Consider the following 13,718-nt stretch of genomic DNA (forward strand, 5'->3'; position numbering starts at 1 on the left):
TTTTGCTTCGTACTCTTTGCATTTCTAATCTGCTCCGTTTGTTTTCTGTGCTTTTGCAATGGTTCCTGCATGCTTCCCTTGCAAATCAGAAAAGTTTTTGCAAGGGTCTGTGCTGGCTTGGTTTAAAATGTGTTGGTGTAAAATGTATGGGTTTAAAATGTGTTGGTTTAGCATGTGTTTTAGACTCCAAACTCTCTCCCTCCCCCATTGTCTCCTCTCTCTCTGTCTTCCTCCTTTTCTGCCCTTTTTTAAACCGAAGTTATCTTAGGTTAAAAAAAATTCTTCCCCCTAGTGGTAGAGGACAGATTAACCAGTTTTGCATTAGTTCCTATGGGAACAAATGCTTTGATTTACAAACTATGCCTTGACATGAGAACAAAAAAAGCCAGAATGGATTAATTGTGTTTCAGTGCATTCCTATGGGAAATGCTGCTTTGACTTACAAACGTTTTGACTTACAAACACCATTCCATTACGGATTAAGTTCGTAAGTCAAGGCACCACTGTAGTTCAGTCACTTGAAGTCAGAGATGGGAGTCTGAAGTAGGAGTTAGTCTGTGGTAGTTAGAGAGTGTGGCAGAGTTAGGAGTTAAAGGAGACAGTTAAGAGTGTGGAACGTATAGAGAGCTAAGAGATTTAAGAGTGAAAGAAGTTACTAATCTAATGAATACATTAAAATCTGCGAAGAACCTGTTTAAGCAAACTGTAATCAATAAACCTGTGTTGTTGGTGTTGACAAAGGTCAGCTGGTGGCAGCAGAAAGGAGAGAATGTGTTGTAGGCGTCAGGCTAATGAAACAACCTGGGGACACATGAGGGGCACGTCAGAATTGGTGTCAGCTGGTGGGAGACATAGCCTGAGCTCTTTGTTTGGTGAAACAAGCAGGGGCCAGATGGAAAACGTCATACCGTCATAATGTAAATTTGCTCCTATGTTTCAGGGTCGAGACCTCGACTTTAAAATTCAAGAGTACAAAGAAGCTGGCAAAGTATTTCCTGAAAGCCAAATAGTCGAGTGGTTTATACAGTTGTTACTTGGAGTCAGCTACATGCATGAAAGGTACAAAGGTGGGATTTGACATGGTTGTAAACCTGAGTTCATTTTTTCTTTCTTGCCACTTAAGTGAAATTAAAAAAAAATTCTGAATAGTCCTTTCTCATTTATGCAAAATTCTGCTCAACCGCCTTGATTAATTGTTAATATGTGATTACATTGCAATTCCCCTTTTCAAAGAAAGTGCTTTCCAAAGTTTGACCTTTCAAAATTCTCTACAAAGAAAGTAAAAGTATTTCTGTAAAGATGATCATGATACATAAAAGAAAATGGTGATTAAAAAAAATGTTTTCTAAGATTCTAGTAACTGGATTATGAAAAAAGCTACATCAATTTTTCAAATGAGAAGAGAAAAAAAACCAAGCATCCCATTAGAGTGTTGGAATGTGCAATTATAACTGGAACTTACTAGGGTCAACCCAAGACATTTTGCTATGCCCCAACAAACTCAGACAAATCAAACTACCCAAAGCCACCAGTGTTATCTTGGTTCATGAAACAGAATACAATAAGCACTCATCCCCAAGCAATTATAATACAATAATAACAAAGTCAGTATTGATTTGCTGCTCTTTTTTTGACACTCAAATCTAGATGCTTAGAGTAGGTCATCGGATTATATATACCCTCACCTTTTGTTCCGAAATTCCCCTCATCACAGCTCATCCTGAGTAGCTAAGAGGCATATGCTGTTTGTGGCTTGTCTCCTTTCATTCAGGGAGAAGCTCACCTCAGTGCACAGCTCTGCTGACTTTAGGCAGCTTAATATCTTTTCATAGCAACAGACCTTTCAACAGCAATTTTATTCTGCTTCAGTTGCTGGCTTGGCTCAGAGAAGCATTTATTTATTTAGTGTAAGCACACAGTGATGAATAAAGGACTCCCATATTTTCCTGATAAAATAAATATTCTGACCTTTGAGTTCTGGTTGCTAGTTAGAAGATAATGGATAGGTTCTGAAACATAAGGTATACAGTGGACCCTCGACTTACAGACGGCTCGACTTACAGACTTTTCGAGTTACAGACTTCTCTGGCTGCAAAATTTAGGTTCGACTTGCAGGCAGAGAATCGACCTACAGACCAGAAAAAAACCAAAATGGAACAAAAATGGAACAAAAACGACCGGTTACGGGATTAATCGGTTTTCAATGCATTGTAGGTCAATGGAGACTCGACCTACAGACTTTTCGACCTGCAGCCACCATTCCAATATGGATTAATTCTGTAAGTAGAGGGTCCACTGTATATGTGGTGCTTAGGAGGGGAACAAACAAGTAAGTATAATGAAAAAGGAAGAGGCTGTTATGCAAGGTAAGAATAAAAGGTAAATAATGTGTTGTGAAAGAAGAAGCACCACGTGTGACTCTGTGGATATATTGGTGTTCCTGTGGATATATCAGCTATGGCTTACTTACTGGTAAATTGATTTAAAATTGGTTATACTGTACTTACTTCCATGTTTAGCCAAAAGATAAATTAATTTTAAAAAGAAGTTTTTTAATCAGAAAAAAATCACGTTAAGTCCAAGATTAAATGTGGCTCTTCAAGTGCTCCTTCATACATATGGTTGTACAGCACACTTGCATGTTGCTTCAGAACATTCTAGAACTTAAAAGAAAGACCACCAGTCTCCTTCCCCTTCCAGAACACATGCATTGGTGCACAAAACCCCAACCCTCTCAGTTCCTTTTAGCTGCCACTAGTGGGAGCTTCTAGTTAAGCTCCTGAGCTTGCCATTAGTTTTGCTGCACTTTGCAGTTCCTTCTTTTCTCCTGAAAGAAAGTAGGATCATTTATTTTCTCTGTCTTAAGGTAGGACTGTCTTTATTTTTTCTACCATTCCCCCCTCACCCCACTAACCCTTTTATGCCCCCTGGAAGACATTTATTTATTTATTTATTTATTTATTTATTTATTTATTTATTTATTTATTTATTTATTTATTTATTTATTTATTTATTTATTTATTTATTTATTTATTTATTCATATGCCCCACCCATCTAGACAGATAGTCTACTCTGGGCAGCATAACAAAATTTAAAAACAATAAAACCAATAACATGCAGAAATCCAAGATGTAAAAATATAGATATTAAAATACTGCAGGAGGGAAAGCCTGCCTAAATAGCCTTTAGTTTACTTCTAAAGACACCCAGAGAGGGAGCCAGGCGGATCTCTACGGGCAAGTTGTTCCAGAGGCGACGGGCCACTGCCGAGAAGGCCCGGTTCCTCTTTCTTTCCTTCAGGGCCTCCCTTGGCGTTAGGCCCCTCAATCGCCTGGACTAGAACGAGTTTCTCTGGTAGAACTGGGTGGGAGAAGGCGCTCTGCCAGATATTGAGGTCCTAAACCGTTTAGGGCTTTATAAGTAATCGTAAGTGGTGAATAAAGGATTATTTTAAATAATTGTTTAAAAAGTGTACAGCTTGTGACATGAAGATTACTCTATCTGACGACCATTCCAAGTGTCTGGGTGAATCCCACCAGCCCCACTCCTGCTCACATTGCCACTCACATTGCCACAAGTTTGGACCTTCTGTAGTTAACAGCCATTGATTTACCTGTGGGAAAAGTCTCTCCAACCATCCTCCTCTTACACAATGAGCAATTTGTCTGCCTCCCAAAAATCTATTGATACACAGGAAAAGACCAACCCTGTCGGGGCTCAGTCTGTAGCTCCAGTATCCCTGTCTTGCCAGATATTGCAATCAAAAACTTAAAATTCTTCAGCGTGGCCTCTGTGAATGCACACAAAAGGGTTAAATCAGTGCCTGCGCTGGACCTCTTGGAATATTCTCGAGCTTTGAATAGAAAAGTAACAAGTTTAAGGCTGCCTGTAGTGCGCATGCTCCGCCCATCAAAACCTCAGTTCCATTTTTCAGCCGAGCGAATTGGAACCTCTCGCATCAAGCTCTGATTTTCTCTTGAATTTGATTGAATTTCTACGATTTTCAGACTCAGTTTTTCTGACTGACTACTCTGACTTTTCTTGCCCTGACGTGGACTTATTTTTGTGTTTTTTCTCGTTGCCTTTGCTCTTTCAACTTGGTTGCCTCGGTTTTTTCCCGTCATTTTTACTGGACCGCACCGAAATTACAGTAGGACTCAGACCTTCCTGCTCCGGCCCCTTCAGCCGGTGCGTTGTCTGTTCGAGAAAACTCCCCTTTCATGATGGGCACGACCGTTGTCTTTTTTGTTTAGGAGAGGCTCACCCTACTCAGGCTTTCAAACATTGTAAAGCTTTCACTAAAGCAGCTTTGAGGGCAAGACAACAAAGATTGAAATATCACCTTTGGGACACTATGCTTTCCTCATCAAAACCAACAAACATGGAAATCCCTTCGCCTTCTGCTACCCCCCGCGCAGAAAGCAATATCTCACCTCAGCTCTCTGTTAGCAAGGCTTCAGAAAAATCATCCAAGAAGTCCGTGCCTGTCAAAAAGTCATCGTTGATGATGAAATCCGCTTCAGCCACATCCTCAAAAGTTGCAAAACAGACAAAGACAAAGTCACCAGTTAAGGCCAAGGACACTCACAAGCAGTTGCCACCAATTTCTACATCCTTGCCATCTCCCATTTTGGAAGACTCTTCGAGGGATAGAGAATCCTTGTTGGAGGCAGCTCCATCGCTTCCTCCTCGACAAACCGAGCCAATTCCATCGGTAGGCGTCTCGTCTCCGACGCCGAGCCAGCTTGCTAGTATCACTGCAGGCATGGTTTCTGCCCCTCATAGCCCTGTGTCAACCGGGCGGGCGTCTTTGGCTCATTCGATCTCGTCAGCTGCTTCGAGGCCGAGATCTCCACCACACAAGCATTCCACCAAGGATAAACATACTTCAACCTATCAACGCCGATTTCCTTGAAGGGAGATAGTGGTCCTCCCTCGACACTCTCGATGTCAACATAGGGACCGTTCGGATGACTCTGATGATTCCGAACTCAGACATAGGAAGCACCGACGTTGACACTGACGGGATTATTCCCCATCGGAATCCTCTTCAACATCGTTGGATCAACATCGGCACCGGAGAAGAGTCCAATACATCTATGCCTCTTCCTCCTCCTCTTCGACATCGACTCCTCTGAGAAGACACCAGCGTCAAAAGCATTTTGACACCGAAAAATTGAAGGAATCTGCTCCTCCTGCTAAGGAGCGTCCTAATGCTTCTACTCATACTATTTCAGCGACGACGACTCTCCATTCTTCCCAGCAGATTGTATCTTCCGTTCTCGACGTCGACTGATGCCTGCATAAAAGAACACATGGCATGTCACCCTCTGATCATGACGTTACCCTTTCATCTCCCTCAAAAGATTTTTTGTCATATACTCAAATGCTCTCCAGACTAGCTAAGACCATCAAATTGGATGTTGGTCAACCTGCACCACCGGCTGAAGACCTTATATTTGGTGACATTAACCAAGAACAATCCCCACCACTTAGTTTGACTTTTCTTCCAGTTCTGCTGGACATTATCAAATATACTTGGGATCAACTGTCCATGTCAGCTGCCATATCTAGGCGCACAGAGAACCCTTATTGTGTTCATGGCAATGACACCAACTTCCTCCTTAAGCACTGTAACATACATGACAGAGGTGCTGCGTTACCAGACTACGCCAGGGGGCGGAATGGTGAAGTGAACTGCTCAGAGATGAAACCAAACAGACACTGTTGTAGTATTGAAAGTATTATTTACAACAAAGTCCATATATACAGGGGTAAATACAGCTTCTCTTGGTCTTTATACAGTCCTGGTCATTCACAGTAGTTCCTCAGTTAGCAATGGTAAATTTACAGTTTCAGTAACCAAATATTGTTACCACTATAAATAGTCCTGCATCCACGAAGTCTTCTCCTCTCACCACGGAGATAGTCTTCCTCCAGGATCTTCTCCTTGCAATATGGCAAGTCTTCATCCAGCGATGCAGTAAATACAGCTCTCAGCAACACGATCACCAGCAACACGACAACCAACCACCCAAACTACCCAACTACCCAACAGTTTGTGTCTGCAAGCTTGGCTAGCTTTATTCTTGGTTAAACCAATCAAATTGGTTGTCACACAGCTGCCTCAATTAACTCAGCTGTGCTCCTTTGTAACACGTTGCTTAACTAAATCTGATCCTGTAACAACTTATACACTGAATTGCAATGAACAATTCCCTAGGTTGACTTTGAGACCTGTCAATCTCCTCCAATTGTTTATAGCAATTCTGTAACATATGTATCTTACATAGTACATTGCCTTGAACATATACAGAGTTCTTTTTACATTCACATGCATTATATCATTCCCAACATTTCACATGCTTTATTATGTTTGGTTGGCCCCAATACTTTTGTTAAACAATCAGCTTTATTATTTTCTGTTCCACAGTATACCAGTTCAATTAAACCATTTTCTATACTTTGCTTAACATTTTGGTACCTGATATCTGTGTGTTTTGATCTGCCTTTTACATTTGGTGAGTTTGCCATTTGTATGACAGCTTGATTATCTTCAAAAACCTTTATTTGTGATTTTATATTCACACCCAGATCTTGTGCCAATTGTTTGTAGAAAACTAGATCTGTACACAATTCAGATAATGCTGCATACTCAGATTCGGCAGAAGACAACGATATAAATTTCTGTCTAGCTGTCTTCCAGCTTATCAAACTTTCTCCCAAATGTACAGTCATGCCTGATGTTGATCGTCTGGTTGTTAAATCACTACCATAATTAGCATCGGCATAAGCAGTAATAGCCAGTTCTCCCACTGGTTCTAAATTTAGCTTTTTATTTTGTGCCTCTTTTAAATACCTAAGTACTCTTTTTGCTGATTGCCAGTGCCTTTCATTCGGGTTGCTCACATTCCTTGATAGCAGGTTTACAGCTATAGAGATGTCTGGCCTTGACCATCTGCTCAAATATAGTAAGCTGCCTACCAGTGATCTATATACATCAATATCACAATCTGGGCCATTCATATCTTCTTTCTCAAACTCTATGTTCATTGGAGTTGCTGCACCTTTACAATCCTCCATCTTATATTGTTTTAGGAGTTTTAATATTTTGCTCTTTTGGGCTATTTTAAATCCTTTCTCACTTCTTTCTATCTCTACTCCCAAGTAGTTACTTATTTCTCCCAAATCTCTCAACTTGTAGTGTTTCTTTAACATTTGGATTACTTCTTCAGCCTCTTTCTTATCTTTGGTGAATATGGCTAAATCATCCACAAATACTAATATTATAGCTTGTGTTCTCTCATTTATAAATAAACAAGGGTCAGCCTTTCCTTGCACAAAACCATTGTCCTTTAAAGTTTTGGTTAAATGTTGGTTCCATTCATGGCCACTTTGTCTGAGACCATATAGACTTTTTTTCAATATCCAACATTTACCTTCATTTTCAATTCCTGGTGGTATTTCCATATAAATTGTGTGTTTCAGGTCAGCATATAAATAGGCTGTTTCTATATCAACATGCCTGGTCATGAGATTATGCTTGGCTGCATAGGTTAAAGCAAATCTCAATGTTTCTGGTCTTAGAGCCGGTGCAAAAACTTGATCATAGTCGTTTGAAGTTTGTGCATACCCTTTTGCCACTAACCTTGCTCTATACCTCACATTACCATCGGCATCCACCTTCCTTTTAAATACCCATCTGGAACCAATTACTTTTGATTTTTCAGGCAGTTTTACCTCCTCATAAACTTTCAGTTGTTTTAATGAATTTAACTCCTTATCCATTGCCTCTTTCCATTTTATTTGTTCTTTCTCAGGCATATTACATATGTCATCATATGTTTCTGGTTCAGCCACATTGAGACAATAATAGGTCTCAGGCTTGTACCTGTCTGGAGTTTTTCTCTCTCTGCTAGACCTCCTAGGTAATTCTCTGTCCTCCTCGTGAGTTTCCCTCCTTTCTGAGTTGGATGGAATTTCTTTGTCTGATTGCATTTCCTCAGGTTCTACCTCTCTTTTAATTTCTTGCTCTGGTTGAGAGTCACTTTCATCTGCACTATCCTCACTACTTTCATTCCTTTCATGCAATTTAATTATTGTTTCTGGGGGTTTGCATATTTTGTCCCAGTTACTGTGCTCATTAAATGAAGCACTGCTACTTATCACAAGTTTGTTGGTATTTGGCAACCCAAACCTAAATGCTCTCCTATTTTGTTGGTATCCAAGGAAATACATCAACCTGGCTTTCTTCTCTCCCTTTCTCCTTATTTCTTTTGGGATGTGAACCCATGCAGGAGATCCAAATACATGTAAAAATTTTAAATTTGGTTTTCTCCCAGTCCAAACTGTGTAGGGTATGTTGTTTATTCCACTGTGCCAAAGAATATTAATATAAAAATTCGCACAAAGTGTAGCTTCACCCCAATATTTCTCTGATAGATTACTCCCCCTAATCATTGCCTCAGCCATATTCTGCAGAGTTTGGCCCCTTCTTTCAATAAAGGCATTCTGAGTAGGTGTATAGGGAGCGGCTCTTCTGTGAGTAATACCATTTTTCTTTAATATTGCTTGAAATTTGGCATTTGTAAACTCTGTTCCATTGTCAGTTTGCACCACCTTAACCTTTTTCCCTGTTTTGCGCTCTACAAATTTGAGCCATTTTTCAAACTCTACATGTACTGCACTTTTATCCTTCATGAGATAACAGTATCCAAACCTGGACTTTTGATCTTGGATAGAGAGAATGTATCTGGCTCCTCCTAATGATGCACTTTTGGGTCCAATTACATCAACTGACACCAAATCTAATATATTTTTCACTTGTACATCACTATGTTTCATTATAGGAGCTTTCTTACTCTTGGCTAATTGGCAAGCTTGACAATTCACATATTCATTGCATTGCTTTAAATTAACTCCTACTGAGTTTTCAATTGTTTTTCTCAATGTTTTGTAGTTTGCATGTCCTAGTCTTTGATGCCATAAATGAATACAATCTTTGTGTATACATTTGTTTTCATAGACATTGTTAGCCTTAGTACAGTTTAGTCTATATAAATTATTTCTAGCATAGCAATTCAATTTTTCATTGCTCTTGCTAGTTATTACACATTTCTCCTCATAGAAAGTGCTAACAAACCCATTCTTTGCTAATGAACTCACAGAAAGTAAATTATGCTTCAAATTTGGAATATGTAAAACATCTATTGGTCTAGCAATATAAGGCAATTTCACTTTACCTTTTCCCAGTACCTTAGCACTAACACCATTTGCTAAGCATACTTGTTGGTTGGATACAGGTTGGTAGTTAAATATTAGCTGTTTACTCTTACACATGCTGGCAGTTGCTCCAGAGTCGACAATCCACTCTTCTTCCTGTTCAGAGTTATAAATTTCCTCAGTCAGGCTTAGTGTTTCTCTCTTGCGTCTGGTTTGTTTTTCTTTTCCTTTCTTAAATTTACAGTCTTTCATCAGATGTTTTCTTAAGCCACAGGAAAAACAGCGTTTTCCAGAATGAATGCTTGCAGCTGTGTCCCCCTCCTCCTCACTTTCTTTCAGCTTATCACGGTGATTAGTGAGTTTGGAGTCTCGGAGCTGTTTGTTATCTTTTCTCTTTTGTTCTTCTTCCAACAGTTTGCTAGTTATATTAATTACTGTTAGCTCTGCTTGAGGAAGAATTTCTAAATTGGTCACCAGCTGATCATATGACTCATCTAATGAAGACAGGATAATAAATGCTTCTTGTATTTCTGTAAATGTGATGTTCTTTTCTCTTAAGTCCATCAACATTGACTTCATTGCTTCTAAATGTTGAAGCATACACCCTCCAGCTTTCAGTCTAGTTCGGAAAAGTTTTCTGGCAATTTGAATCTGGCTTCCAACGTTATCTCTTACGAAGAGTCTCCTTAAATCCTCCCATGCCTGCTTTGCTGAGTTTTGGCCTCTCAGGTGGATAAGAAGACGGTCTTCTAGAGTTAACCCAATAATAGCCAGAGCTTTAAAATTTAGTTTCTTTTTTCTCTCATTTAGGACTGCTGGGGGATTTTCTACAATGTCCCATAATGCTTCCTTTTGTAATAGCAACTGAACCTTCTGCTGCCAAGTTGCATAATTCTCCCCATTCAACTTTTTTATGCACAGTCCAGCCATAGACATTTCGTTGGCCATTTTTACCACAGACTGTAGCCACACTACTTTGGCTCTCTCTCTGGTCAGCAGTTTCTTCAATAACTTCTTAAATTTATACCTGGATGCAGTCTGGTGCGCTGTCTGGGCCCATAACCAATTGACAGAGGTGCTGCATTACCAGACTACGCCAGGGGGCGGAATGGTGAAGTGAACTGCTCAGAGATGAAACCAAACAGACACTGTTGTAGTATTGAAAGTATTATTTACAACAGAGTCCATATATACAGGGGTAAATACAGCTTCTCTTGGTCTTTATACAGTCCTGGTCATTCACAGTAGTTCCTCAGTTAGCAATGGTAAATTTACAGTTTCAGTAACCAAATATTGTTACCACTATAAATAGTCCTGCATCCACGAAGTCTTCTCCTCTCACCACGGAGATAGTCTTCCTCCAGGATCTTCTCCTTGCAATATGGCAAGTCTTCATCCAGCGATGCAGTAAATACAGCTCTCAGCAACACGATCACCAGCAACACGACAACCAACTACCCAACAGTTTGTGTCTGCAAGCTTGGCTAGCTTTATTCTTGGTTAAACCAATCAAATTGGTTGTCACACAGCTGCCTCAATTAACTCAGCTGTGCTCCTTTGTAACACGTTGCTTAACTAAATCTGATCCTGTAACAACTTATACACTGAATTGCAATGAACAATTCCCTAGGTTGACTTTGAGACCTGTCAATACAGCCCTGCTCTCACCTGTCCGTCACAGCTGGGCAGTGGAACATCAGCCAATGAGGGGACGGAGGGTGGTGCAGAAGGGGGAGGAGCTGAAATATAAAAGGTGTGTGTGAGGTGTGAGAGAGAGGAGATGGAGAGATTGATAGATTGAGAGTTAGTGATTAGCATGTTAGTAGGCCTGTGAGCCAAAATAGTCAGTGAGGGAAAAGTCTGTGTGATTTAATGAATGAGAAACAGTGATTTACAACTTGATTTACTACCTGTGATTTACTTATTTAATTTTGTTATTGCAATAAACAAGTTTTGTTTGGAAGAAACACTTGTCCTTTTTGAATATTAAATATAAGTGGTGGCAGCAGTTGAAGAAGAGTAGTGAGCACTCCTGGAGGCCTGAGTGGATAGAGGCTTCAGAGTGGCCCACTACAGCACCCTGTACCTAACTCATTAATAGTGGACACCAGCTGCTCCAAGCTCACGTGAAAGTCACATGTTATTCCAACAAATAGAGAAGGCAGGAAACTAGAAGTCCTCGGGAGGAAGATCTACTCACTCATCTCCTTCCTCTTACAAGTGACTAACTATCAGACAGTCTTAGGAGCCTATCAAAAACAGCTTTGACTTCGAAATCTGCCTGCACTCAAAATAATACCTGAAGACATTCGACAAGGCTTTATGAATACTTATGAAGAAGCCCAAATGGTTTCCAAGCACCAAAGGTTATCTACTAGACTTGCAGCTGAAGCTGCATCCAGAGTGCTTATGTCAGCAGTTACGTTGCAGAGACATGCATGGTTAAGAGCAGCTAATATATTGGATGATGTAAAGACAAGGGTTGAGAACTTACCTTTCAATGTTAAAGGCCTCTTCAATGAGAAAACCGATGGCCATCTGGAGGAACTACATAAGGCAAATAAAACAGCTAAGTCTTATTCCATCCAGCCTGAGCCCTGCTACAACAAGTACCAATGGCGCAAGACATACACTCAGTACTCTCAATCTTCTCAGCAATATAAATCATTCAAGAGCCCACCTCAGCACAGATCTTCTCAAGCTTCCTCTTCTGCTCCCAGCTACCGTCCTCAGCATACTCAACGCAGGCAGTCTTATAAGCCACCTGCCAAAAAATCCAAGCAATATCTTTGACTCCGCCATCACACCTTTCGGGAAGCATGTCACAACAAGATTACAGCCCTTTCTATCAAACTGGACTACCATCACAAAAGACTCATGAGTCTTAAACATTCAATTCGGCTACCAATTGGTATTTATAGAATATCCTTCTCTAGGGCAGGTAAAACATACATCGTTGAATCCTGCTCTAGAAGAAGAGGTTCTATCCCTACTAAAGAAAAAGGCTATCCAAAAAATCCCCAAAAGAGACATCAAAAACGGATTTTATTTTGCCGTTCCCTAAAAGGATGGAGGCATAAGGCCCATTCTGGATTTAAGAACACTAAACACTTACCTTCATCCACAACGCTTCAGAATGGTGACGTTGGAGTCCATAATCCACCTGTTGAAGGGAAACAATTGGTTCGTTGTCATAGATCTAAAAGATCCTTATTTCCACATAACCATTCAACCCGATCATTGCAAATGTTCATTTTTCAGAGCAACATTTACCAGTTCTTAGCCCTACCATTCGGGCTCTCAACGGCTCCAAGGACATTTACAAAATGTATGGCAGCTTACCTTCATCTGAATGGGATTCAAGTCTATCCGTACATAGACGATTGGCTGGTAGTTTCCCCATCCAGACGCCAGGCCCTGGAAGACACGAAATTCATACTTCATGTTCTGCAGAACCTCAGCCTGTCAATCAATGTCAAGAAATCGCACCTCATACCATCACAAGTAGTAAACTACATTGGTACCACAATAGATGGCACCAGGGGTTGGATCTTTCTGCCAACAGAGAGAATCTTAAAGATACAAAAGGCCATCAGAAAATTCCAACCCAGAGTGCGTGTATCTGCAAGACTTGCACAACACCTCCTAGGCCTCATGGCTTCCACAACTCTGGCCCTGGCACATGCTCGATTGAAAATGAGGTCCCTTCAAATCTGGTTTTTGACCCTCTTCAATCCTCTGACAGACCATCAAAGGAAGCGTCTCCGAGTGACACCAGAATTGGCTCAGTAGCTCCAGTGGTGGAGCTTTGTTCCCCATCTGCAAATCGGACGCCCATTCAGACCTCTTCAACTCATCGTTCAGGTGACAACAGACGCAAGTCCAACAGGTTGGGGAGCATACTGCAGACAGCACCAAATACATGTCTTGTGGTCAGTCCAGAAACAAAATCTTCATATCAACCATCTGGAGATCATAGTCGTCATAAAAGCATTCAAGGCCTTTCTCCCTTTAATACTGGCTTGTGGTGTCCAAGTAGTCATGGACAACACCACGACCATGTATTATATCAACAAGCAAGGAGGGACTCAATCCAGATCACTTCTGTTCCTTGCTGTACATCTCTGGGAGTGGTGCTACCAGCACCATGTTTTTCCAGTGACGATACACGTGTCCACGTCAGACAATGCATTAGCGGACAAATTGAGTCGCCGAACAAACCAGACACACGAGTGGGAGTTGAACAACAAAATATTCAACACTCTCTGTCATCGTTGGGGAACTCCCACAATGGATGTTTTTGCTACTCAACACAACAAAAAGTGCCCCCTGTACACCTCAAGAGCTGGATGAGGCAAGGACTCCCTAGGGGACGCCTTCATGGTACCCTGGACATTCAGCCTGTTGTACCTGTTTCCTCCGCTTCCTCTAATACAAAGGACTCTGATACGGCTTCAGCAGCAAAAGGTAGAAGCAATTTTCTTTGCACCTTTCT

At 40.8% G+C, this 13,718-nt stretch overlaps 1 protein-coding gene across 4 annotated transcripts in view; it reads left to right on the forward strand.

Moving 5' to 3' along the window:
- NEK11 (NIMA related kinase 11) overlaps positions 1–13,718 on the forward strand; it is a 185,290-nt gene that overhangs the window by 78,531 nt on the left and 93,041 nt on the right. For all 4 annotated transcript variants that reach the window (XM_078377350.1, XM_020806878.3, XM_078377349.1 and 1 more), the window contains one exon: positions 941–1,059. In XM_078377350.1, the coding sequence (XP_078233476.1) occupies positions 1,049–1,059 (11 nt within the window). In that variant the 5' untranslated portion in view covers positions 941–1,048. The remainder of the gene's footprint in view (positions 1–940; positions 1,060–13,718) is intronic.

Source organism: Pogona vitticeps, chromosome 6, assembly GCF_051106095.1.
Source record: "Pogona vitticeps strain Pit_001003342236 chromosome 6, PviZW2.1, whole genome shotgun sequence".
NCBI lineage: Eukaryota > Metazoa > Chordata > Lepidosauria > Squamata > Agamidae > Pogona > Pogona vitticeps.